Source organism: Pteronotus mesoamericanus, unplaced genomic scaffold (genome assembly GCF_021234165.1).
Source record: "Pteronotus mesoamericanus isolate MK-2021 breed Mesoamerican mustached bat unplaced genomic scaffold, CSHL_Meso_final contig_29, whole genome shotgun sequence".
NCBI lineage: Eukaryota > Metazoa > Chordata > Mammalia > Chiroptera > Mormoopidae > Pteronotus > Pteronotus mesoamericanus.
The window spans coordinates 5,806,218-5,833,062 of record NW_026555123.1 but is presented as its reverse complement, the minus strand read 5'-3'; the positions used below and the strand labels follow the sequence as shown (position 1 = coordinate 5,833,062).

General features: G+C 61.6%; 1 protein-coding gene across 1 annotated transcript in view; it reads right to left on the bottom strand.

Annotated features, from left to right (window-relative positions):
- The window catches only part of MAP3K1 (mitogen-activated protein kinase kinase kinase 1), a 57,384-nt gene extending 38,702 nt beyond the window's left edge, over positions 1–18,682 (bottom strand). Inside the window, exon 1 of the mRNA XM_054575350.1 lies at positions 18,333–18,682. Within this exon, the coding sequence (XP_054431325.1) occupies positions 18,333–18,682 (350 nt within the window). The remainder of the gene's footprint in view (positions 1–18,332) is intronic.
- Positions 18,683–26,845: the final 8,163 nt, after the last annotated feature.

Below are 26,845 nucleotides of genomic sequence, written 5' to 3'. Positions count from 1 at the left end.
CGTCTCTGGACCGGCCTTGCGTGTGCTGTGCTCAAAAGGAAGCTGAGCCCCAAGCTCTCTGGGAAGCGGTGGTGACAGCTTGCTCCGCCGAGCATCCCGCGAGCCTCCGCTGGGCAGGCGGCTCTCACCTCCAGCGGCTCCCAGGGAGCGGCCTGGAGCAGGCGGCGCAGCCGCACGACCCCACTGCCAGTACAGCTGTTGACGAGGACGACGGCCCAAGCTGGTCACGCAGGCGCCGCCTCTGCGCCCGGGGCGGCCCATGCGATGGCTCTGAGCCTCGTGCAGTCCACAGGCTGAGACACGGCTCTTCGCTGTGCAGGCGAGGACGTGGGCAGGGGCTGAGCAACCGAAGAAGCCACAGCAAGCGGGGTCCCGAGCTCCAGGACCCGGTCTCCCCTGCTTCAAAGCCTTCGTCCTTCCACACAGTATTGCTTCCTAATTTCTTCTAACAATGTGTTAGTAGCGAAAGAGACGCAAATAGCAAAATACCACCGTTTTTCCAGTTTTAGGAGAGGACAATGTTGACCAGAGACAGAGGGAAAGGGAGGACTTCCACGCAAGGCGACCCCGCGACCCCTCACCTGCAGCGGCTGCGGGCGGCGGGGAGGCCGGCCCGGCTGCCCTGACCCGCGTTGCCTCGCCACACGCGCACCGCACGCCCAGGGCGGCAGGCCCGCGGAAGCGCGCCCACTTCTGAAGTGCCGGCGGGGGTGTCGGGGCTCCTCCCACGCCTCGCCAACGTTTCCCCCGCGCTCCTCTGCACGGCTGATGTCTTCCCTCGCAAACAAACACACGCTACCGAACCACACGTTCCGCACTGTGGGCGCCTCCACGGAGCCAAAGCAAAGCGACAGGGCTGGGGCGCGTGGTCCGAGCCGAGCCCTGACCTGGTACCTGGACCCCGGGGTTCGCTGCCTGCCCCGACTCTGAGAGCCAAGCACATCAGATCCGACCACGAGCGGCGCTCTAGGCAGGCGAACGCTACGATTCTCTCACTGAAGCCCCCGTCCAATGCTGGGGTCAGCCCGGCTAGGGAGGCCGAACGTCAGGGCGCATACAGCTCCACCGGCCCCGCGGGGCTCTCGGATGTGCCCGTCCTTTCTGGACGTCCCCGGCACGCGGGCTTGGAGGCTCCCAAAAGCCTGGGCTGGGAAGCATGACACGCGCAGACTCAGCCCTGCAGACTCAGCCCCGGCAACGGCGCTGCCGCCTCAGCAATTCAGAGCCGACCGTGAGGGGCGGCGGGGGCGGCCGAACGGAGGGGCCGCAGACACAGCTGCAGAAGCGGCGCCTGCCCGCTGCTTGCGGAGACGCGACAACCGACCCCCCGTCCTGTCCTGAGTGCGACCTGAACGACCGTTGGCCCTCGTGGACGGCGCCCCCGTCTCCGCGGAGCCCGCCGGCCTTTGTAACGGCGCCCGTTTCTTTCCACTGTAGCAGCAGCCACAATGTAGGATGAAACTGCATTTATTTTAAACTGGCAGGTTTTGACTTACGACTTAGCCTGGCAAATGCTTCAAAAGACATTCTCATAACCATGTTCTAATTTTAGTGAATTCACTTATAAAAGAATAATATGACTGGAAATGAGGCAAGTGACTACTTTAATACATCAATTCTATTATCACATTATTTCTGTTTTAAAACATGCCAGCCCCTCTTCTTCATAGTCATGCACACGAATATTCTTTTGACCTAGAATGACTCTGACGCGGTTCATTACCCCCAGCTGTTACTAACCCGAACGCTGCTCGGCTGAAAAGCGGAAACCAGTGTCCGTGTATCTAATACACAGGAGAGGGAAAGCAGTAAAAGCGTAAGATGGTAAAAGCTGTCTCGTTTTCCTTGGGCGAATCTCTTGGTCTCAGGCCTTGAGGCCCCCCCGCCCCGCGCTCAGGCCCGGCCCCCCCTCCCCGGGGCGGCAGGAAAGCCGCTGCCTCCAGCCTCCCGCCCGGAGCAGCCAGCGCTTGGCAATGGGCCGGTTCTCCGTCTCCAACGCCCAGGAAGACCCCGAGGATGTCAATGAGCTCTCCCGAGGCTCCGCCTCTAGTTCTAGGGAAACCGAGGCAGGAGAGAAGGGTGGGGGGCAGCCTCAGAGGGGTTCCATCTCCAGTGAATCGGCCCAGTGACAGCTGGTCAGGGATCGAGCCCAGGTGTCTACATGTCGGTAGAAGACAGCCTTTCCTGAGGCCGCGGCACATGTCCCGTCCCTACCTCTGCTCACGCTGGCTGCTGCTCCTGAGACCACAGCGAGAGCCTTGGGCGAATGCTGAGGGGGAGCGGCAGAAGCCGGGGACCACGCCCGCGGCGGCGATGGGACAGGGACACCGGGGACGGGCTGGGGCCCAGCTCCGGCTCCTCAGACCTGGACGTGCCCTGTGGGGCCGCGGCGGCAGGCGTCTCTGGAACCACAGCATCTATCCCAGGGCAGCATTTTTTCTCTGAGGTTTGGGAGGGGGCACAGCGACAGTTCTGTGCTGAAAATGCAAATGTGACTGAAACGCAAAATCCGCACGGACTAAGGCAGGCCAGGGGCTCGCGTCAACGTCGATCGCTGTTCCAAGGACGCTCAGACGTTCCCCTTCAACAGGAGTATGCGGAGCGGGGGGCCCAAGTGCCACCAAGGCTCTCGACGACTCTCCCCACAGTCAGACGTCCACACACAAAGGACAGGCGCGAACTCCAAAAACCGCGCAGCGGACCTACTCTACCAACGGCACACCCGGCCCCTGCTCTGGCGGCAGAGAAAAGGACAGACCGCGGGGCCGCCCGCGCCCGCTCGCGAACAAGCCTGTCGGCTGTGCCAGGCCCCGCGTGCCACGCGCAGGGGCATCTGTAGGTGGGCCCCGAACCGCGTTCTAGGAACAGATCATTTTAACACACCGCTGTTCTCTTAGTCTGAAGAGAGCGCTCACGGACCCCCGGCAGCTGTGCCACACGCCTGGGCCACGGCACCAGAGCCCGGCCGGCCGGCAGCCGGGCACATGCGCTGCCGCGGGGCAGCGGAGCCGGGGCGGCACGGCCAGGAGGGCAGCGCTCCCACCGGGACACTCAGAAAGGGGGAGCGGAGTCAGATCCGCCGGGGGCGTGGGCAGGACACCGTCCCCTGGCCACCGCTGGGCCGGGAGGCCGCCTGGGAAAGGCTCCTGTCGTCCGAGACCAGCCCACGGGACGTGAGCGCCGCGCGGGCGGAGCCCAGGGCGCCCAGGCCCACGCCCGCCCCGCATCCGTGTGCTGGGTGACTGAGTGGCCCGTGACAGCGTGGGCTACGGCCGCCGGGACGCAGGGAAAACTGCTGTCGCCCCGTGAGCGGCCGCGGACACTCGCCCTCCGACCGGCTTCCCGCGCAGCCTCCGTGCGGCCCCCCCCGGGGGACGGTGGCGTTTTCAGAGCAGCCGCCGCCCCTCCAACGGCGAACCCTCCCCTTCCTCCGGCTTTCGGCCTGGAGCGTTCGCCCCCTTCCTGCCTTAAGCACAACCCACCGAGCCGGCCCCTGCGCGTGCTCGCTTCACGGCCCTGGCTCCCTCGCCCCGCTCCGTCCTCCAGCTTCAAGGGGCGCCTGCCACCCGTTGGGGCGCTCCCGCTGACACCTGGCACTGCAGCCCTGTGCCGTCCTCGGGACAAAGGCCCCTCCTCGGCCCCTCGGGCCACCGTCCTGCGGGCCCGGCCTCCTGGGCGGCCCCCGGCTCCCCCAGGACACCCTGCACCCTCAGAGGGCGGGGCGGGCTGGGGTTTCCCCACCAGCCTCGCAGGGGTGCGGAGACAAAGCTGGGCCCGCGGGCCGAGGAGTGAAATGCCCACGGGACCGTCCACACGTCCACTGCTCAGTCCCGGCGACTGTGGCAACTCTGAGTGACCCCGGCTTCCACCGCGAAGGCCGGCTCCCTGTCGATGCTGTAAAACCTAATGCTGAGCCTGCGGCACTTTCTGCTGGTTATTTTCTTAAAAGCTGTTCATGAGTAAAACACTCACAACAAAGCCGTGTACAGGAGTCTGGCTCTGAGTTAGTCTTGATTTGGGGGGTGGTGGAGGGGTGTGAAGTCACAGGTTTAGCGAGTATTTCTCTGTCCACCTTCCTTCCCTGCTGCCCACACCGTTGGTGACCAGGGGCCCGTCAGCGGGGCACGCAGACCCCGTTTCCACAGCCGGAGCGCAGCGGGGACAGGCAGCCCCCAGCAGACCCTGCGATGCCCCCCGTTTCCTGCAGCCGCCCGCAGTCCATGGGCCGCGGGAGGCCCAGCGCTGAACGCCTGGCGGCGCATGCCCCGCAGCCCCGGTGAGTGTCCCCGTGACCCGCGCACACGCGGCGCAGGCCAGCGGGGCAGCACACGCTCCTGCCCCAGTCTAAGGAAAACGGGCCGACTGCGGGAGACACCGTCGGGGCAACGACGCCCTCCGGCCTGGACTGCAGCTTCCGTTTTACCCCGTGACCTCCCTCTAGGTACCCGCCCCCTCCCCCGTAACTGCCTGTGTGAGCTGGGGAGGCCCAGGGTCGGGGACGGCGGGGCCCCCGGGGCCCCCAGCTCCCAGCTGTCCGGGGAGGTGCCCACGGAGCACACTTGGTAGCCGGCCCGTTACCGTGCGGGGCCGCAGAGAGCACACACCAGTGGGCGTGCGAAGGCCGTGACGCGTGTGTCGCCCTTGGACGTCAGCGCCCTCCCGCGGCCACGGGCCACGCGGCTGGCGTGCCCACGAAGGCGGCTCCCTCTGAGCCGAGTGCCGCTGAGAGCCACGGGCGGCGGGGACGGGCGAGGGTCTGCGGGGAGGCACCGCGTGTCCCGGGCAGGTTCACACACGCAGCCGTTGGCACACACCTCCCACCCGTGGGCAGGGGTGGGGTGGGGGCGAGCGGAGGGGGACCCACACCCAGGAGAGACCCCGGGCTCCGGCCTGGAACCCATCTGCCTCTGGCCCGGCGAGCGCACTGACCGCTCTGACGTGAAAACCCTCTGGTTTTGGCCCGTGGAAGGGGGGCCCTGGACCCACACACACAGGGCATGGGGTCCTGCGGGCCCAGGCTCCTCCGCAGCCTGGAGGGAAAGCAAGGGGAAGACCCCCACCCAGCCCAGCGCAAACCCCGTCGGTGCTCGGAGGGCCGGCGAAGTGAGCTTCGCCCCTGACGGAGGACCGAGACGCACAGCACACCCGTGGGTGCGCTGGCCCCGGGGGTCCTGGCTCCACGCGGCACAGATTCCCGTGTGGGCGGCTCGTGGGTGCCCTGCACTGCATGGCCCAGCCCCCGACAGCCTGGCGGCCGGCGTGAGAAGGCAGCAGGCGAGCAAGGTGTGAGTGTGCGCGTGCGGCCGTGAGTATGCGACCGTGTGCGCGGGCGAGTGTGTGCCTGGGAGTGTGTGCGACAGTGTGCGAGCGTGAGACTGTGTGCATGCATGCGAGTGCGTGCGCTGGGGGGGGGAGAGAAAACCAACTTCGCTTGGCTCAGCGGAGGGCCAACCACAGGCTCTACTTAGATAAGGAAGTGCTACTCATGGGTTTTAGTTATTAAAATCAGGGACCCTCAGCATCGGGGGAACCTTCCCCAAGGAGAGGGCTCCGCTGCATCCCGCGCGCTGCAGGGCGCACTTCCTCAGCCAGCGGCCGCGGTCAGACGCGAGCTGACCCTGGACACTAACGGTCTTTACCTTATCATCGAACCTGGCCCAGGAAGCAGAGGGAGAAGAGAAAGCACGAAGTCCCCACGCAGTAACCTCTTCTCTCTGATGCCAAATGGCCTTTCTGGGCCCGAGCCCCCAAAGGGACGGCTTTGCTCTCCTGTGTTCCTGCCAGGAACAGCTTCATTTAAACTGTTCCTGGCAGACCCCCCTGTGGAAGAGAACGTCCCACGGGCCCCTCGGGAAACCACAACGACCTGCTTGGTGCAGACGACGGGCCGGCTGCTGTCCGTCCATTCACTGGAGTGGACATCCAGGCGGCGGCCACCGCAGGCCAGAGTGGTGACAGGCAAAGGGGCTTGGCTGTTTCTTATCAGCCTCGTCGGGAAGTCAAGAATGTCAGAAGTGCTCCCAAGTAGCTGAATAACAGGTCCCGGCAATCGGGGCGAGGGCCGTGCCTGGTGCCGAGGGCGGCGGGAGGGGACAGGTCTCGTCACTGCCAGGGACCTCAGGCAGGCAGTCGGCGGGGCCAGGAGTCCCGGGGCACAGTGAGGGACCGGCGCAGCGGTGGCTCCGGGTGGGAGGGCGGGTGGGCTAGGAAGTTTTGTGTGAAAACGCTTCAGGGTGTGCAACCGCATGAGTAATCAGTTAAAAAGCCCTATTCCAAATCTATTTGAACGTCAAAACTTTCTGGCACTTCAGCCCCAAGTTACTATATTAAAATGGGTAAAAAGGACTCATAGTGAAATTCATACATTCCAGTATTTGCTAACTCGGTCTAAATTATGTGAAAAGAACCCCCAAGTATCATTAAGTCTGAAGTTTCACAATTAGGAAACAATATAACTGACTGTCACTAAACAACATCCACTTTATGCACACTTTGTATATATAACAATGGACAACAAAGTGTCCCAGGGAGGAAACAATCTAACTGAGAGTCACCAAACAACTCCTGCCTCATGCACGCACTGAATATATAAGGATGTATAACAAAGTAAACAAGTCTGTATACATCTGTACTTATGGAAAGGTCTTTATAAACAGAGGGGACAGCGGAAGGACTGCTTTGCTGGTTGGACGTTATTCCTGGGGACTGTCCCTTCCTTATACAGTTGGAGCTGAGGGGGAACGATAGTTTTTAATGGTAAAGTTACCAAAAATGAGACAAAATTATTTTCAAAACTGCTAAGTATGTTTACTAAACACAAACATGCTCACTACTTTGCCCTAATTTATTTTCTCCACTTTGCAAAATACTATTCTCCCAGCAGTCACGTGTTTTTAAAAAACTATTTTTTCATTATTTGATGTCCGTTAACAAATACGATTTCCCTCTTTAAGCCTTCATTGCTTTTTGTTTGTATTTTCCTTATAGTTGTCACCCAGTTTAACACAGCAGGAGTTTGTGCGTTCAAAAAACAAACAAACAAACTGTTTCAATAATTACAACTACGCAATAACTTCCCAATGAGGTTTTTGGAGTCTCTGGAGCCCGACACCAGCCTCTGCCTCTCACGGGCGGGGACATGGGGTCCGGGGTGGGGGGGTGCGGCCCTCCCAGGGCAACGGGGACCCAGGCCTGCGCAGGGCCGACCCTGCGTCATCCCAGGGCGCACAGTCCCAACAGGCGCGGCGTCCCCCTGTTCTGGCGGAAACTTCAAAGTAACGGGAAATGAGCTGCTCTCCCGACGACGCCCACTCTGCACAAACCGCCTCTGCCGACCTAGCAGGACCGGGGACGGTGGCTGAGGCCGTGACAGGCGGGAGCCGCCGTCTTCCGAGGAGCGGGCAGCCGCGCCAGGGCGGGCGACTGTCCACGGAGCACGTTCCGGCCAAGAACGGCGCTTCATCGTCTCGACTCACCACCCGCACTCGCCCCATTTTCTAATGGGAAACGGGAGGGTCTGAGGGGCCCAGGGCCCCGCTGGCGAGCAGCGGTGGGCGGCGGCGGGTCCGGACGCAGCTCTGCGGCACCGGGCCGCGCGCGGGACCAGGGAGGCAGACGTTGCCCCGCGCCAGGGCCTCTCCCAGGCCGCGACCCTGCCCGTGCGGGGCCGCTGCAAGTCGAGGAGCCTGGCCGGACCCTGCGGCCCCGCTGCCGGCACCGGCTCTGACGCAGCCCGTCCCCCGGGCCCCCTGGCCGCGACGAAGGCGTTTCTTCCGTCCTCAGCCAGAGGTCTAGGGGCTGCAGTGGGCACGCTGGGGAGGCCGAGGCGCCGCGGTTCTCTGACCTGAGCCAGGAGTCTCGCCCCCCACCTGCACCCTGTGTCTCCCCGGGGGGGGGCTCCTAGAGCCGCGGCGGCACCCCGAGGCCGCACCGCCACCACCCACCTGCCAGCCCGCCCTACCCGCCCGTGAGCCCCTGCACAGCCCTTGCCCTGAGGCCCTGAAACCTGCCTGCAGGTGCCTTTCACCTGCCGCCGCCTCCGCGGGACAGGGCGGCCGGTGCTGCCCAGGAAACCCCGCGCGGCCCAGCCAGCTGAGGCGGCACCGCCCTGTCATCTGGGGGACCACTGCCTCCTCGCCCTCCCGGCCGGGTCCCCAGGGCTGGTCCTGTCACCACTCCGCCCGGGCACCAGACAGACAAGGTGGGCGAGGGCCTTGCGTGCCTGGACCAGCCAGCTCCCTGGGACCTCGCCCGTGGGGACCGGGCGGCGGGCACAAACGCGGGGTGGGCGTGCCCAGGCCACAGCCCAGCGTGGTGCTTGTGGCACAGGGCACGTGTGTTCTCTGAGTGGAGACGGCCTTGGTCACTGTCAATGACGGCCACACACCACCTGGCACCCACGTATTTCCCTGAGGCCGCACCTCTGACATGTCGGTGCAGACGAAAGGAAAACCGGCTCCGGCTCACAGCGCCGCGCGCTCCACAAAACGCTGCGGGCGCACACGGCTGGCCCGAGAGACCGGCCGGCAGGGCGGCGACTGGGGGGGAGGGGCGCGTCCAGGCCGCCGCGGCGGCGCTTGCCCGGGCTTCAGCCGCGTCCCCCCACAGGCTGGCCTCCGCGAACGGCCACACCTGTGTCGGCAGAAGAGCAGCAACCCCCACTGCAGAGGGAGCGAGACCACCGGACAACGCATCTCACGGCGGCGGCAAAACGGGGGTTCCAGAGGCAGGCGACGGCGCGGGGCCCTGAGCCAAGGGAGGGCGAACGGAGGGGCGCGGCCGCGGCGGCGGCCCGAACGGTGGGGCTGGGCGCCCTGGCGGGGGCGCAGTGAGCCCCAGGGCGTCTCGCTGACATGCGGTCAGACCCGCCCGCACAGGCCTCGCTGGCGGCAGCGCGGGGAGAAGACAGGAGTCACGTCCCGAAGCAGGAGGCCTTGCAGGGACGAGGGCCGGCGGCCTGACCCCGGGCTGGCAGCCGTGCGGCAGGTTCCAAGGCCGGCAGACGACGCAAGAGCAGAGGCGGGTACCGAAGCCAAGAGGGCGGGCGGGGCGCCGGGGGCGGGGCGGGAAGGACCGAGGGGCACCGGGCTGCTCCGGGGGATCGGCCGCTGCGCCAGGGCTGTCCCCGCAGCCCGGACGCCCGGGGCCCCGACAGCCCCTCCGGGCGAGCCGCGGAGACACAGCCACGACCGCCTCACACGGCCTCGCCCCTCCTCTCCGGCCCACGACCTGCTTAGAAGTGAGGCCCACGGCGCAAAACAAACAAATCAGAAAGAAATGCATTTGGAAACCTCCATGTATCTGGAAACTTTATATGCAGCAAACCTTTCAGCAATAAACAGCACTAGGGCCCCTAGCAGGTCGTTCGGAGAAAACAAGGTTGGAGCCCCGTGTCACCCCGGAACTTCCGATGGCTCGAAGATTAACTTGTTTTTTTTAAACCAGAAACACCACAGGGAACACCGTTGAGCTTGTTATAATTCTGCAGTAAGAGGCAGGAACAGCAGCTACTCATGGTGCCTCCCGGCCCCGCTCCCCCAGCGCCGACTCGCGGCGCTGGCCTCCCTCCTCACACCCCGAGGCGGCGGCGCCTCCCGCTGCTCTACCGACTGCGGGCCACAGGCGGGAGCTCGGCCTCCGCGCTCCCCAACTCCCTAAAGGCTGAACATGAGGAAGGGAAAGGGGAAGACACACCCGGACCCCGCCAAGTCGTACCGCGAAAGCGGGGACAACCAGCTGCAGCGCAAGGCAGCGCCAAGGTTCTCCTGGGCCACAGACACAGGGCCCTCGCCCGTCAGCCAGAAAACGCGCTCCATTCTCTCCCACGTGTGAAGGGAATGCACAGAGCAGGGCTGGAGGTGCCGCTCAACAAGCTGGACGACGATGCTGAGAAGCTGAGAGGCATGAGGGCGAACCCGCCCTTCACCCCCGGGCCGGCCGGTGCAGGACGGGTCTTGTCGGGGGTGGGGGCGCTGGGACCCGGCCCAGGGCCCCGCAGGGCCACCCGCTCCAGGATCAGGCTTCTGCAAGTGCGTGTCCTCTGACTCGGCAATGCTACCTCCGGGTATTTGTGTCACAGCCCTAAACGCACAGATGCATGGAAGCGTCCGAGCAACCGCCGTCCCTGACACGGAACATAACCACCAAGAAGCAAACAATGGAAATGCCTAAAAACAGGCTCCGGGGCCAGGAGCTGCCTGTGTGCCGGAGCGCGAGGGCGGACGGACGGATGGCTGCCGGCCCCGGGGACGCCCCGGGCGGAGCGCTGCCACACCGGTGGGCGGCCGTGGCGCAGCCCCGCCCTTCCTGCCGGGCGGGGAGGGCACCAGCTGTGAAGACGACTGTTCTGCTGCCCTCGCAGCCCCGACCGAGCGCTTTGCCGGGAGGCCTCACGGGCCGGGTAAGCCCGGAGCCCGACACGGCACCCAGGGGCCTGGGGCGGCTGCGCGGAGGGGCCGCCGGGCCCGAAGCGTTGAAACTATTTTCAAAATTCGAAATGAATTCAGATTAAAACACTAAAGCTTGTTCAGAAATATGAATACCTGCGTTCATCTGTCACGTCTGTCAAAGTCTAAGGTCAATGAAAATGACTTATTGTCTAAGAACAAGTTAAGAACACCAATAGAAATGCAGGAAATAAGTAACAGGTGCAGCCAATTACTTTGAAGGAGGAAAAAAAGTGAAATGCCCTTCAAAACACGTATCACCTTAGAACATGAAAACATTACACTACTTTCACAGGTGGCATCTCATTAAACCAGAAACGCTGCGGTAATTAACATCCTGGCCAGCTTACGAAGCTGACATCTACCGTCTAACTGGGAGAAGAGTCAGTGGTGGGTGACGATTAACGATGAAGAATTTTAAAGAAACTGCAGAGCATAAAATGGCCAATAAATAAAGCGAAGATGTTCTCCCACATCCACAATCCACACGTTTCCGACAAGCAGTAGCTTCACGTGATTCTACAGGAAACTCGTTTATTCAGTGTGTCGAGACGACGGGACAGACTCTCGCAGGCAGTTTGGAAGTTCACGCCACTGAGGACGAAAAAGCGCATTCCCCGCTCTCGCGGGGGAAGGGCGTGAACGCAAGCTTTCCCACGGCCGTTCACGGAGTGAGACACGGGACGCCTTTGCGGTCCGCTGTAAAGTCGTCACGTGTCACTTTGATCACACTCACTTCCCATGTAAGGGACGGGCGCCCAGGAGGCAACGCTGGATGATGATGCAGGAGGCCGTGCAGGGCTATGAGCGAGGGCTCAACCCCCGCCCCCGTCCCCCCTGCCCCCCTCCCCCATCTCTCAGGGGCTGGCCTCCTGCGCACACGGCCGGCCGCCGCATGGCCGCTTCTGACCGCCGCCTGGGTAGGACGGGGAGAACAACATCTGCAGCAAGAGCCAGCGAGTCCCGAGCGAGCGCCCGCCCTTGGAAGTCTTCTCTGTGTAAAGCCAAAGAACTTCAAAGCACAGATTTCATTCCAGGCCCTCTGGCGGCTCCGTGCCTTCTTCCCTTACTTCTCAGGGCGAAGTGTGTTCCAGACAAGGGGGGCCGCGGGGTTCGGTTACCACCAGGAGACCTGGAAACGGGTCCCGTTACCTGGGTTTTGGCTCTTCGAGGCTCTTGAAACCTCATATAGTACTTGCCTAGCAAATCTTTTCTTTGATACAAATGCGAACGTCTACTTCTCCCAAGTTGGATTACTGTCAGTAACAAGCTCGTAAACGTTAGATGAAGGACAGTTATTAGGACCAGAACTCTGAAAGCGGTGCCTGAAGTTTACACAGCGTTCTGACAACCTGAAAAGGAATCGTTCTGGTGCATTAACGCAGCACAGTTTCTTGTGCCCCCTTGTCCACACGTGCGCGCACACACGTTTCCAGATCCCTGGGAAGTGCGGATGTGCACGCAGAGGGCCGCCTCCTCCTGGCCACGGGCGTGGGGCGGCCCCTCTCTGGAACGCCCGGCGTGTCTGGCAGACGCCTCCCCGCGGATCTCCCACGCGCAGCAACTGGAAACACCGGCTGCCTAGACTTTTGCTGCTTGACCTTGTCTCAGCCAGGGCCTCGCCCGCGTCTGGCCGGAGCAGGGGAACGGGCAACCCCCCAGGCTGGATGCACCCCGTTAGCAGCACCCTCACCCGTGTATTCGGCCAGCGCTTCCTGAGTGCTGCTCTGTGCCCGACGCTCCGGTGGACACGGGTCCCCCCGCCCCCAGCCGCAGACGCTGCCCAGGCTGCAGTCTCCCGGGGGAGGCCTGAGTGAGATAACAAATCGCGTAATAAAATCACATCCGTGAGCTAAGATCTGAACAAGGCCCCGCGGACCGGGGCCGGGGGAGCTCCCGGCAGAAGGCGCGGGCCCCACGGCAGGCGGCGCTGCGCTGGGGCTCAGGCCCGACCGCGGGGTCCTGCAGGGCCCGGCCGGTGGGTCAGGAGGGCTGCCCGGGGCAGGCGGGCGGACCGTGTGGGGACTCCCCGGGGCTCGGCGCTGATGCTCCCGTCTTTACATGGAAAGCAGCCGGGGGTTTCTAAATTAAATTAAATGATTTAAAATGTATTAATTAAAAAATCTTTTTTTCCAGAGGAAAACAGTTGTAATCGGGTTTACTTTTTTAAATCGTCACTCTGGCCGCATAATTTGAAGGACAGACTGGAAAAGAGACAGAGGAGGACAAGGAGGGAGGGAGTCAGCAGGCCACGCACCCGCCCACGCGAGAGGCCGCGGCGGCTGGCGCGGGGACCGGCGGCAGGTCCGGCCACCCGCCTCCGAGGAGGTGCCGGACCCGCGGAGGCCCCGGGGTCATGCCTGGGTCCCTGCCCTGCAGTTCTGGGAGCCAGGAGCAGCTCCGTGGGACGCGGAGGAGGGAAAGCCCCCGCTGGTTTCAGGTCCCTGAGCGCCTATGCACCACGTTGGGGGAGGGGGCGTGGAGGCCAGGAAAGCCCGTGGCTAGAAAAAGAACCTCCACGGTCACTTGGGAACGGCCCATAGTTGACCTAACGGCACCGGTGGGGGTGGGGAGACAGGAAGGAGCCCTGGGACCCCGAAGGGCTTCTAACATCAATGTTCAGCAGGGCCGTCCGTGCAGGAAGAGCTGTCGGTTACCAAAGGCGGGGGGCTCACCTGCAGCCCCAATAACCAGACGCTCTCAAACCCCAGCAACGCGGTCTTCTCAGTATCTGACCGTTTGATCATGGCTCCAATGACTTTGTAATACACTTAGTCACTAAACTAATCAAGTTTTATATTATGTAAAATGAGTCTAAATTATCAGCCCCTGTTTGGTAAATGCCACCTACTGCCCCTAAACACCACACAAGGTACAAAACCTCCTGAGAAACGGTCCTTGCCTTCCAGCCTCGCCGTAAGCCCGACCACAGTGAAGGTCCCACCTCAGGAAGTCCCTGCCATGTCCCGATGCACCGATTTTAAAATCACCCCTTTGAGAAAAGGTTCGCCCTCACGTTCGTGGGCACCTGATATTCATGGGTCCAGACGCTCGCCTGGGCGGTGACCGACGGGACGAGGCCGGAACAAGGCCGACTTCCTGGTCTGCGAGCAACCGACCGCCAGTGCTCAGAATGCGGCCCGACCAGCTCGCAGCTCATCTGATAGCGCATCACCTACACGATCGCTTAGGCACGAAAGGACGAGAGTGGCGTGAGGGGAAGGCCTCCGCCCTGCACCGGCGGCCGCGCGCTGCACCCACCGCACCCACGCGCACGGCGCAGACCAGCCCCGCGTGGGCTCTTGGTGGGGGGCGGGGGCGGGGCGGCCGGTCTCTCCAACAATTCCCAGGCGACAGACTGCACTTTCAGGAAAGTGTATTTGCTGGGTATTAAGAACTTAACAGTCCTTGACACGTGACAGCATTTGGTGCTGTCACCCAAACTGATCAGGCCGGTGCCGCACAGGCCTCGGTGAGGAGCAGCGCAGGGCCCACCCCACGCCAAACACACCGGCCCCGGAGAGAGGCCCCGGGGCACGTGAGCACAGCCCCCCCTCCCCCCCGCTGTCCGCGCGGCACACCTGGGGCTTCCCTGCGCTGCCTTCCTCACCAGCGGGCGGCGGCTGCTGCAACAGGAGAGGCCGCATTGTGCAGCCCCTGCCGGGGAGACTGCGCTTCTCGCTCCGCGTCCCCACGTTTATTTTCTCTTCCAAGAAAGAAAAAGTTCACATCTGACCTTGCAGTGCCATATGTATTCCTGCTAATTTAAGGGGCTGAGCAGCAAGAGTTGGATAATAACCTCTACTGAGAGTCCGTGTTTTATTCTCTGGCGACGGAGAACCTGTAACATGTAACCGTCCAAAGGACAAGGAAAGGGGCCAGAGGCAGAGTGCAGACAGGGGCAGACGGAGGGACGACGCGCAGAGGCACCAGGCTGCCCCCCGGCCCTCACGGCGGGCGCCGCGCCCCCTTCGGCAGCGAGAGCGCTGCCCACCTCCTGGCACGACCGCGTGTGCGGCGGCGGGCGAGCGACGTCTGGAGCACCGGGCGCCCCTCCGTGTCGCGCCCTCCGGGCGACGCTCTGCAGTGCACCCCCAGGGGCGGGCGGCGCATGAGGCTGCCTGGCAGAGGCGCCGCGCGGGGAGAGTGAAATCTGAAACAGGGACGGAGGGCAGGGCCAGCGGCCGGAGCCGCTTCTGTCCCTGTGTGATGATCAAGTGCAGCGACGGATGTTAATTGCAGCTTCTTTATTTTCTCCCACTTATGACGTAATACAGCACAAATCAAGAAACCTACCCCCCCCCCCCCCCGCCCACACGAGTGGACCACTCTCCGTGCCTGACACGCGGACGGGACGGTCTCCCCCGTCCACCAGTGCTCTGTGCAGGCGGCCGGGTCGCGGAAGCCGCGCTCACCCGCCCGTCAGGGCAGGGACCCACGGGCAAGGCGCCGCCCAGAAACCGACAGCCTGGCCCAGAACTACTTCCTCCTTAAAAACCGTCCGTCAGCACGGGACGGGCCCGCGGTCGGCAGGACGGGACCCGAATCCTGGCCGTCTTCGGGTCGTGGGGCAGGCGCTTTAGCGTGGCAAACGAGTTTCCACCGCTCAAAAACAGAGATGACCGTGCAGGGGGTGGGGGGTGGCGGGGCTGATGACACACGTGGACAGCAGGAAGGGTGACCATCTGAAGGGCCTCTAACACCCTGCCGCCACAGCCGAGATCCCCTTCCTGCAGGAAGGGCTGCGCAGGCGAATCTCGCTGCCTCACAACAACCCGCTCGCTTTTGGTGTGTTCCTGATTATTTCTTCCACATTTAAAAATGGCCTTCAGGTATTTGCTGAGGGCAGCCTGGGCTTATCCCTCACGTGTCCGCTCCTCCCGTGCGTCCTCCGCCTGTTTTTTACTGCAAAGCAGCTCTCACCTCTGACTCAGGGGATAACAGAGGTCACCCCCGAGGAGACAACGGGGCCTCAGGGCAGACCTGGGCCGCGGACACTGACAGTGCGTTCCGGGCGAGCGGCGCGGCCCTGCGGCTCGGGACTTCCCCACGCGCCACGCTTCCCTGCTGCCTCCTCTGCAGAGTAGTGCCTTTTCACCCAGGAAAATGGGTTACAAAACGCAAAGGCCGTGCTTTCTAACCCGGAGCGCGGTGAACGCCCCGCTTTCCCCCGGGGAATCCGTCCCGTGACCTGTGAGCCGCCTGGCCACCCGGTCCCTGGCTCTGGAATGCTCCCGCCGGCCCGCGGCTGATCACACACAGCCAGGCAAGCTGCAGCTGGCTCCTTCGCTCTTGTGGAAAGCAAAGAACACTCCTTTCTTTTCATATTTTGCAATCTTTAAGTCAGCAAGCCACTGACCATTTCTAAAACATGCGACATATGTTTGAGGTGTTACAGAAGACGCAAAAGACGACGAACGGGACCACTTCCTGCTTTCTGTATCACAAAATGGAGCTATTATGGTGTATTGGAAATCATATATTCTGGAATGCTGGGTAACCAGCCACCCTTGCCAAAATCAGATATGAAAAGAAAACAAAAGCTGGCAACGATTCTAGCTCTCATGTTTCTCTTTCAGAATTATATTTAATAAGGTTAATCTTTGAAGAATGCATTAATTCTCTTACCTGATTTAAAATAGAACTTGGACACAACTCAGAGCTACAAACCTGACAAATTCATGTAAGACAAACTTATGTAACTATCTCTAATTGCTTTATAAAATCACCAACTTAATTTTTTAGAAATGTATTTTTAGGTAATGATGTCCCTATATCTCCTCTAGTTAAAAAAAAAAAAAAAATCACTACATTATATTTTTAGCCCAGCCGCTTCTAACAGGAAGTGAAAGCCGAGTGCCGCCTGGGGTACGAAGGCAGCCTGCGGAACAGTGTCCGTTTTAAACAAAAACCAGCGTTAGCCAGGACAGCGTACCTTGTTCTTCCATGGGGCCAGCAAATTGATAGTTAGGTTTTTTTTAAGTTACAAAAATAGGATGGAGTAATTATATCTACCAAACTCACAAGAGCCTGTCCAATGGAGAGCAACACTGTAATTTTTCTTCAAACACAGTAAATAGGAAGAAAAAGCCCCTAATTCTGTAACATAAGGAAAAACTCCAAACCCTTGGGCGCCCCTCACAGGCCCAGGCTGACGCTGGTCTCAGTGTGACCCCGAGGCAGGGGACAGGCGCAACCTCTATTTTTAAGAAGTATTATTTATATAACTTGTGCTTCAAAAATGCATGTCCTACACTTTCAATTTCTACATCTAAAGATTAAAAATGGAAGGAGAGTCTGAAATAAAATATCACAGAATTCTCTTTGGACAGAAGGGGTCCCCAGACCCCTACTACTACTGAAATAAAAATAGTCCAAAGTCTGTTACATTTTCCTCCTGAAAATATGAAGTAACTATTCTCAAAACACTAAAATGTAGAGTTCAACTGGGATTTTATGGAACAGTTTACAATAAAAGTGTTTCTACCCACAGACTCAAATAAATTTCAACTCTACCGACAAGAAATTTGGGGTGGGGGGACCCCTATATTCCAAAAGACGGAGAACATGTCCTTGAAGGTAGGTAAAACCTTTAGGTGTGACATTCGGGGTGAACGAACCAGCATCCCGGCCGGCGAAGTGCCTTTTTGAAAACGGCTGGGCGGACCAGCCCACTAGTGCGCACGCTGCGCAGTGGGGACGCGCCCCGGGAGACCGAGAGGAGGACGGCCGAGGTCGCCTCCGGCGAGGAGCGGCCGCGGGTGGCCAGTGCCGCCCGGGCGACCTGCCCGTGTCGCAGCGGCAGCAAAGCGCCTCTGCACGTTTGGCGGCCGCGGCCGCTGGTTGTCCTCCTCTGGTCGCAGCCCATTCAGGCGACCAGGTGCTGACACTTGCGAGTTACTGACCTGTGGCCAAGGCGGCGGCCCCCTGGGAGCAGGTAAAGTTAACCTCTCAAGTCTGGGCCGCGGATTTCCATCCGGAGCTGATCCGCGGGAGCAACCGCTTCCGAGGCGCCGCTCCCCGCGGCAGGGCAGCGGCGAGGAGCGCGCCCGGGAGGCCGAGTCACCGGACGAGCGCACGCGACCGTCGGTCACCACGGTCCCTCCCGTCCCTGCGGCCACGGCGCGAAGGGAACCCTGTGCTTTAGGGTATTTAGGGGGGGGCACCTCCAAGTAACACGCTGTGGTTTTAAACACATAACTAATCAAGTTCCAAAAAAGTGCCAAGTCACTTTAGAAAATTAACCGAAACCAAAGGCTCGTCGGCGGCCAGTCCTTGAGGCGCTCGGAATCCCGGGCAGGGACCAGACCGGGCAGCGGACGGCCGGGCGGCGCGCACGCCCGTCCGGTTCCTTAACCGCGGATCCCCCGCCGCCGCGGCGAACATTTCCTCCCACAGAGGACGTGCGGCCGCCTCCGGAGCGCCCGGCAAGACCCGCAGGTGCAGGCGCCGGCGCTCGGAGAGCGGTCCCCAGGTCGCCGGCGAGGCTGCGGGGTCGGTCGCCGACGCCAGGACACGGCAGGGCCGGCTCAGGCGGCTCCGCGCCCAACGCCAGCTGCGCGCAGGAGTCTCCGGGGTCCGCGTGCTGCGGACCCGTCCCCAGGACACCCGCGCCCCGCGCCCCGAGCGAAGCCAGCCCCGCGCCGCCTTGACAGGCGTCCCCAAGCCGCCCCCGAGGCCCGGGCCGTACCTGCCCGGGGCCTCGCGCCCGCCCTGCGCCCCGAGGGCGGCGCCCCGGGGGGGGACCCCGCGGCGGCCCCCGCGGCTCCGCGCACGCCTGTCACTCGGCTGCGAACAATCGCGACCCCGGGTCCCTGCGGGCGCGCAGCCCGCGGCCGGACCGCCCCGCTCACCGCGCCCGCGTCCCCCGTCCCGCCCGCTGCTCACCCGGCGGCTGCAGGAGGCGGCTCCGCGGGCTCGGTCCCCGCGCGACTCGGGTCGTCGCGGTCCCCCGGCTCGGCGGCGTGGGCGCCGGAGCGGCTCGCGGCTCCGGGGGGCGGCGGCTCCGGCACGGGCTGCGCGGCGCTGCCGCCCGCGGGCTCGGGCGACGGAGACGGGGACCGGGACGGGGACGGCGGCGCGGGCGGCGGGTCCAGCTCCACGCTCCGCACTTTGCGCAGCTGCCGCCGCCGCCAGTCCGCCCGCTCGCGGCCCCCGCCCGCCTGCAGGGACCCTCCGCCCGCCTCCGCGCCCGCGAGTCCCGACGACGACGCGCGACTCCCCGCCGCCGCCGCCATTTTCTGTCGCGGCCGCGTCCGCCGGGCGGAGGGCGGGGCGGGGGGCGGGACGCGCGGGGGGCGGGGCGCGTAGGCCGCTGCGCAAGTGCGGGAGCGCGGCCGCCGGCCCGGGCGCGCGCGCGCTGCGGCGGACGCCGGGGTCGCGGGGACGGGGGTCCGGGACGCCGGGGGCGGGAAGACGGGGCGCCCGGGGCACGGGGACGCCGGGGTCTGGGGGAGGGGCCGCAGGTACAGGGGGCGCGCGGGCGACTGGGCCACCGGGGCACGGGCCGCAGGTGGAGGTCCGCCGCGCGCGCCGCCGCCAGGTAGTCCCGCCGCCCCGGCGACAGGACGGGCCGCTGCTGCCGCGCTCCCCAGCGGGACTGCCGCTCGGATTCCAGTGCTTGCGGCGTGGACGGGACGCTGGCGACAGTGTTCACAGTTGTCATCTGCCCTGGGCGTTGGGGAACCGGCGTGGACCAGCCCCGCACCCGCCCCGCCGGAAGCGACCCAACGTCCTGCAGAGGCGCTGCCGCGGACCAAAGAAATAGTGTTTTTTCCCCAAAACTTTCTTAAGTGCTGCGCTCTTCCCCGCCTCGTGCTGCACTTAAGCCGCACAGTGTCCCCAACTGCTGTTCCCAACCCGCAGTCACGGACCTGGGACCCCGCCCCCGACTGGAGAGACACCTGCGCCGCGTGCGCACGGCCCCGGGGGCGCCGGGCGCGGGACCACGACGGGCCAGCAGGTGCCCGGGCCCCACGGCCAGGTCTGGGCCTCACCCCCCAGCCGACGCCCGGACCCGCACGTCCCTGCGCCCCGCCCCCACCGCGCGGGCGGGCCCGCCCGTCACCGGGGCGGGGCCACGAGGTGCTTCGCAGTGAAAGCGGACGTTACTGTGTGGTTCTCGGTTTTCCAACTTCTCTGGGCGCGTGGAGCCGCCAGCGGAGCGGCGACTCCGGAAACAGGGAGGCGTGGAGGCGGGGTCCCTGCGGCGCAGGGATGGCCGCGCTGCCTATGCCCCCGCATTCAGACGAGAGTCCTAGCTGCCCGCAGAGCCACCCCCGCCTCCCTGGAACCGGTCAAACGACAGCGCCTCCCCGGGGCCAGTGTTACCCGGGGAGGACCGGGCGCCGAGGGGCGTCCAGGACTCTCCCGATTTCGTGCCGGCTTCCTGTTTTGAGGATCCTGTAACATCTGCCAGGGAATACTTTCAGGGAGTTACATCCAAAGGGGCAGGTTTTGAAAGTGTAGGTGAATCTGTTAACATTTCCAGCGCACATGTAGGCTGTAAGCACGCGCTTGTCTGACGGTCGCCAGCGGGTCGTGCGGACCGAAGACGAAGACGGGCGCTGTCCCGGGCCTTCCCTGACGGCCGCGCCCGGCAGCCCCCGGGCTGAAAGTGAGACTTCCCTCCTCCCTGGTTAGGTGGAAAGCCCCGTGCACTCGCGCACTCGCGCCCACACTCAGGCGCCCGGAACGGAGAAAGGGAGCGGGTGCCTCCAGCCTCTCAACATTCTGAAGCCGGGCCAGGGCCGCAAAGCAGAAGGGATTCCCCCCCCCCCCCCCCCGCGCCCCCCAAGACATTTCCTTCCGCTTCTTTCTTTGCCCCCAGCGACGAAAATGGGACCAACGGCCAGGAGTTCCCAAGGCCGAGCCTGGTTCTGTGACCTCTCCGCCCACCAGCTCCGTGTGGACAAACCTCAGGGCTGGGCTGCCGCCTAGTTTTGAGTGCTTTGAGTCATCTTTTCCTTAATCTTCCGGGTAAATATTTGGGTTGTCATTATGCACCCATATACACTGACACACTGATTTTTTTTAAAAGGGAGGAACATAACCAAAGGATACGCTTGGCTGGAGGGTGTCCTTCCTTTGCCGCGTGTTAGCACCTTAGCGGGCTGCGCCCGCGATTTGCTGCTGCCAGTTTGTCCTTAGCAGGTGAGAGTCCAGCTCTGCACTGGGAGCCGCTGGCTCCTGCTTCCTGTGCCTTCAGAAGGGCATGTGTCCAACGACCTTGGCTTGATTTCCTCAGTGACAGGAAGGGAGCTGGTGTCCCTTCCCAGGCTGCTTGTCCACTGAGAACTCCAGGTGTTTCTTCCACGCCCTTCGCTTCCAGCCTCTCTGATATGCGCGTTGCGCTGATCGATCCGCGCGGACACTGGTCGGGAGCCATCGCGCCAAGGGCTTTGCTCATCCCATTTCTACCCGCTGCTCCTGGGAGCTGCGCGGCCCAGTTCCCACGCAGCTCGCCCGGAGGGCCCAGCCGGACCGGGGTGCGCTTCCTCGTTGTGCACAATGCCGCCCACACTGGCATCGACGGGTGAGTGGGCACCCGCGGACACTGTAGCCGGCGTGTCTTCAGATACGTGTTACACACCCACCAAGCACACGCAAGGAGTTTGCTTCTTCTGGGAGGGGGGGTGGTGTTGTTTGTTGTTTTCCTTCCGCACAAAATTGAATAAAGCACACACCCCCCCCACACACACACATGTATTGGTACCCGTGAGTGTTTATCGAGGTCCATCTGCGCGCGGGCGTCCGTGCCTCTGCGCGGTGGGGCCGGGTGGCAGGGAAACCCCAAGAGTGAGCCGCAGTCCTCGAAAGCGGGCGCTCGCGCAGGCGTACGCGTGCGGGGCCGCTGGGGCTGGAGCCTGGTCCCCACGCGCCTCCCAGGCCCCACCTCCCCAGGTGCCCGGACGTTCATTCCCCAGAGCTGGGAAGTCTTGTCGTTTGTTGGGTAACTGGCCCTGACCGGGGCGCTGTCGGTGACCTCACAGCAGAAAGTTTCTTAAGCAGCTTCCGCTTAGCTGCCCTCCCCACCCCCCACCCCCGGGACAGACGCCCGCCACTCCCGGGGCGGCTCGGCCGGCGGGGGCGGTCGACGCTCAGGGCCCCCGCACACCCATCCTCCCGCCAGGCGGCTACGGGCCCCAGGAGGCGGCGACACACTGGTTCCCAAACCTGGTTATAGCTATTATACTGTCCCAAGGGAATTCAATTAAGTTCTAGTAAAATAATTATTACATTAGGGAAATATTAGTATGTGGTGCAAAAAGAAAGCGGTTCCAATGAGAACTGAGTTACACGCGGTGAAAGAATGAACACAAGGCCCTGCAAAAGGTTTCTGTCGAGTTAGCTGTGGAGTGGTGATTGCAGAAAGTTGAGGAAAAAAGCATTAAAATGTGTAAGAACTTTACTTTGCAAGGATCTTACCACTTTTCACTTTAAAAATAAAACTAGATGTGGAAATTGCAGGCGACAAGATTTGTGAGACAGATTCTGGGTCTCTGCATAGCGACCTCACACTCCGAAGACCAGGCCCCGTGGCCAGATTCTGGGTAAAACCCCCGAACTCCAGAACAAAGCCTCGTTCTTTATGTTGTAAGCGGGCGGAAAACATGTCAGGCAGACAGCATGGGGAAAAAGTGCATTTAGGGAGTGAGAACATGAAGGACAGGGTTCGTTCTTTTATTGTTATTCATTAGTTGTTGTATTGTTTTCCCTGTGAACAACTGTACCCCTATGTTTGCCTACCCCTGTATATATAAGTGTATACATTATTCCCTTTTATTAACTCGCCAGCTGAACATTTTGCACGTTTCTGCATGTACTTAAAATCGGAAAGTAAATTTCATAATACATCACAAAAAACAGTTGAATTGGGGTTCACATTTAAGATGAAGCTGCGACAGGAACTGTGGGTGTATCGGACACTGGCTCGACCCGCTCGCCGGCGCTGCTCCGCACGCGCCTCTGCGTTCTCTGGGCGGGCCGTGCGCGGTGTGTGAGGAGAGATTCTTTTTCTGTTTGACTTTTGTGGCTTAATCATGGCTATCATTTTTGCAAAAAGTATGAAAAACTTCCTACATTTTTCCAAGGTCCTCTAATTGACTTTCTTTGAACTGGAGTCCTCGTTGGTCCCCTCCCCCTGCCCCCCACGATCCGGTGGCCCGAGGCGGCCACCCGAAGCTCAGTGCCACATTCAGAGCCCCAGTCTCTGCGCAGGCAGCGTTTGCAACATCTGCCCCTTCACTTTGCAACTGATGTGCGTTGTTTGAGGGTCGCAGATGCTAATGGGGTCTACAGAGCGAGAGCCGCTGCTGCACTGCTGTCTCCTAAACTACAATGCAGGGCCCACGTGTAATTTATTTTCCTAGTAGCCACGTTAAAAAAAAAAAACAACCAGAAAGAAAGAGGTGGTTCATTTCAATAATAGATTTTGTTTTCCATACCATATCCAAAATATGACTATTTCCATGTGTAAGCAATTGATAAGATATTCCTAATGATATTTTTTACCATTTATTTTGCACTAGACCTTTGACATCTGGGGTGTGTGTTACGCCTCAGACACCTCGAGGAGCGTTTTGGACTAGCCACACGTCAAGTGCTCCGAAGACTCACATGGCTGGTGGCTGCTGCCTGAGTCGGCTCGGCCCCCAAGACCACAGCCACCGCCCCGCGGTTCATGAGTTTAATGAACATGCCTGGTTAGGCCCGATTAGTGCCTAACGACTATGCTCCGGGAATAAAGCGCCGTAGCAGATACCTATGAGTAAACTGCAGCTGAGGGAGTGAGTCTGAACTTGGAGTAGCTAATCCTTGCAGGAAGTTTAGGTCCTGTTGCCTGCGTTCTCATTCTCAACTGTGGGTCTGGCTCTGCCTCCTCGGCCCAAACTCTCCTCGTTACAGGGAGCACAGGCCCCACGTCCCTTCTTTCTTTCGTTTGGCAAATACTACCTGTGCTAACCGCTCTGGGCAGGGCCCGCGGGAGGCCCCGGGACCCCACGGAGGCCGGGGTGGCTCGCCGCCCAGCACCGCCCCCAGCGTCCCAGCATTGGCTGCGCGGCTGTCCCCGTGCCGGCCCCGTCCCTAGGCCCGGCCCCGCCGTGGGCGCCGGCTCCCGGGTCAGGCCTGTTACCTTCTCCCGAAAGCACCTCCGTAACCTGCCCCCTGCCCCGGACCCCTGCCCAGGGCCAGGCCTGTTCCTAACGCCCCTGCAGGGCCAGGGTGACGGCTGACGGGGCCCTAGACAACATTTTTAATTATTTAAGAGGTAAAATGTCAGCCATCGGTAAAACAAAAATATGCTCTAGGCTCTTCCCTTGGTAAGTGTATCCTTATAAAGAGAGAACTGAATGCTCGGTGTAAAGTTCCAGTTTTTAAATAACTGACATGACAAAATGTCACCGGCAGCTGCGTCCCGGGGCGCACGCCTGGGTGTTCCAACAGATGGGGTGACACTGTTCGGGTGGGGTCTGGCCTCGAAAACGTCCCACGTGCAGTCGATGGAAAAGAACGTCCATCCTGCTGCTCCGGGGTGAATGAGTTGATCATTTTGAAGGGAGGGAGGATACTCGGCAACCCAGAGAACTGTACATTTTGGTGGAAGACAGACCTTAGGCACCACCTCCCTCGTGCGAATGGCTGACTTCGGAGCTGATTCCGCCAGCATCGCCGAGGCCCGTGCGCCCCTACCCCCTGCCCCGACTCCCCCCCCGACGGCCGCCCCCCCCCCCGCCCCGAGGACGCGGGGCCGCAGGCAGAATTTCCAGCCTTGCCCCGAAACACCGTGCTGGCAGACGGGCAGGGTCGGCGCTCACTCTAAACCCAGCCCCCTTCCCTGCTCGCTGCGCTTCCAGGACACAAAGGTGCCCTCCGAGCACAGGGAGGCATCGCCTGATGTTCACGAAACACCCAGTGCCCGGCGGGCGCCGTGCACTCGCGGGTGTGTGTGTGGCGGTGGGTGGCCCTCGGCGCCCCCAGTCCTGCTGGGGGCAGCAGCACAACCTTCAGCCTCCGCCACCCCCGTCAGGAGGGTGACAGTTGGGTCCCAGGTGACAGCAGCAGAATTCCTCTGAGTGGCGCTGAGTACCCCCCGGCCACAGCGCCTCGTTGCATTGCACCCTAAGTCCGGAGAGCCAGCCCCCCCCGAAGCACGGCCGGGTTTCCTACCAGATTCTAACGCCTTTCACTCGAGTTGTCCAGCGTGACCGTGGGCACTCAGGACACTCAAATATTGATACAATCCTCCCAGGCTTGGGTTTCCTCAGCTTTGCAAACGGGGCACTTCACTCACCTTCTTAGTAAGTCTACTTCGAAGTTCAGCGCTTTCTCGTCTTTCTCTAGAGCTATTCACATGGATGAGGAAGAAAAAAATCCAACAAAGGGGGCACGAAAACACTTGGATTTATAAAGGCCTCGTAAGTGAAGGAACGCTAATCAAACTCTGTCCCTAAATTAAATGTTGGGCTGACCCCAATATGGAAAGCTCCAGTGGCAACCGATATAATCCCAGAAATTTGCAAACTCAGGTGCACCTCATTTTATGCCATGTTGCTTTCTGGTGCTTCGCCAGGGTTGCAATTTTCACAAACCGAAGGCAGGATCCTCCACCAGCAGCAAGGCACTGCTCGCTCTGCTGCGGCGGCCTGGGCCCAAGCCTGCAATGTGTCCAAGGCGTGCCTGTGGCAGGGAAAGGGGCCCCGGGGAACTGGTGGGAAGTCTCTTCGGAGAATCACTCACACGGAGAGCTACAGCATCACTGCCTGGTTCCCGAGGGCCCGGCCTACGGCCCAGGAGGTGCGATACCGCTGGCGCAGCCACACGAACAGGCTGCAGTGTACAAGGAAAGAGAAATTAGGCAAAAATATGCACTTCCTGGGAAGCATGGAGCTGGTGCATGTCCACGGTGCTCCTGCATTTAAAGGAGGGACGTCGCCCCACAAACAGGCCACCGTTGCTTCCCCGGGGGAAGAGGCTCTTGAGGGTGCGGCCGAGACCCGCCCGCCAGCCTTTTGTGGGGGCCACGGCTTGTTATCTTTCCAAAGTCACGGCAGCGCCGACACGCGGGCCCCCACCCCGAAGCCCAGCGCGTGTGCTCCCCGATGCAGGACCCGAGGGGTCGCCGGGTGTCGGGAACGGACAGGGTTTCGCGGGTCTCTGTTCTCACGGGCACGGCCTGGCTGCGGCTGCGGGGTCGCGGGGGCTGGCGGTCACTTCCCCGCCGCGCTTGGGGCCCGACGAGAGCGGACAGAGATGTGCGCTCCTTGAGGAAGCAGTCCCTCCTCCTCCTCTTGATCTGATCTGCTCGCAGTTGACGCCCAGAAGCACAGCAGCCACCTGCGGCCCTGGGGGCACCCCGGGCGCAGGCCGACAGCCAGGATGGCTGAAGAGCTGTGGCCTCCGTCTGCTGCTTGGGCTGTGGGACCCGCCTGTGCAGCAACCGCAGCCCGGGACTTGGATTGTCACAGAGCACGAAGCCCTGTGCTGAGAGCCGCTTTCTCCTGGGCATCCTGGCGTGCAGTCAGGACGCGCACGTTCGGTGGCTTTGTTTCCCAGGTAAGGAAGGTGGGACTCCGGGTGGCAAGCGGCTGGACACCCACAGTGACTCGGGGGCAGGCCTGCAGCTCAGATGCTGGCGTCCTGATGGTTTCTGCCAGTCCTTGGAGAACCTTCGCGCTGAAATCCCAGGCAGGAGGGGGCCGCCTCAGGCTGGCCAGGAGGGGGGGCTCTGCTGGCAAGCTCCGGCCAGGGGACCGGACTCCAGCCAGTTGAGAGGGACACTCCTGCCTCCTTCCTGACCTCTGAGCCCACCCCTGCGTCCCCAGAGCCAATTACAAATAAGCATTGACCAGTCACTGTCCTAGATACATAAAAATAACATTACTGTACATGACCAAAAGTGAGCCAGATTCTCTGCATTTCTTTCCAACTTCCAAAAATAGTTAGGACTTTCTGCCAAAGAGAGTGGGGCTTGAATTCCCATGAAAAAAAAAAAAAATCAGCCCATGGCATTTGCTCCAGTGTAGAAATAATTAAATACACACTGGGGAATGGAATTCTCAGCGCTCTCTCACCCCAGCAGCCTGCTTCCCGAGAGGGAAGGAAAGAAGCGTGGCCCCCACCAAGCAGCAAAGAGTGTCCTGCGCTTGGACTCTGGAAAATTGGGTTCTGCTCCACAGAAAACCTTTGCCGTTCTTGTCAGCCACCCAGTGTCTGACCCTTTCTTTACAGGCGGCAGAATCTCTCATCCTAAGACAGAACCCATCTTTCGCTGTCTCAGCTGAAAAGACCAGAGACCTACTTTCCCAGCCTCCCTTGCAGCTAGGATTTGGGCACTTGGCTCGAGGGCCACTGCGATGACTGGTTTGATGTGTCAATTTTCTGGGCCACAGGGCGCCAAG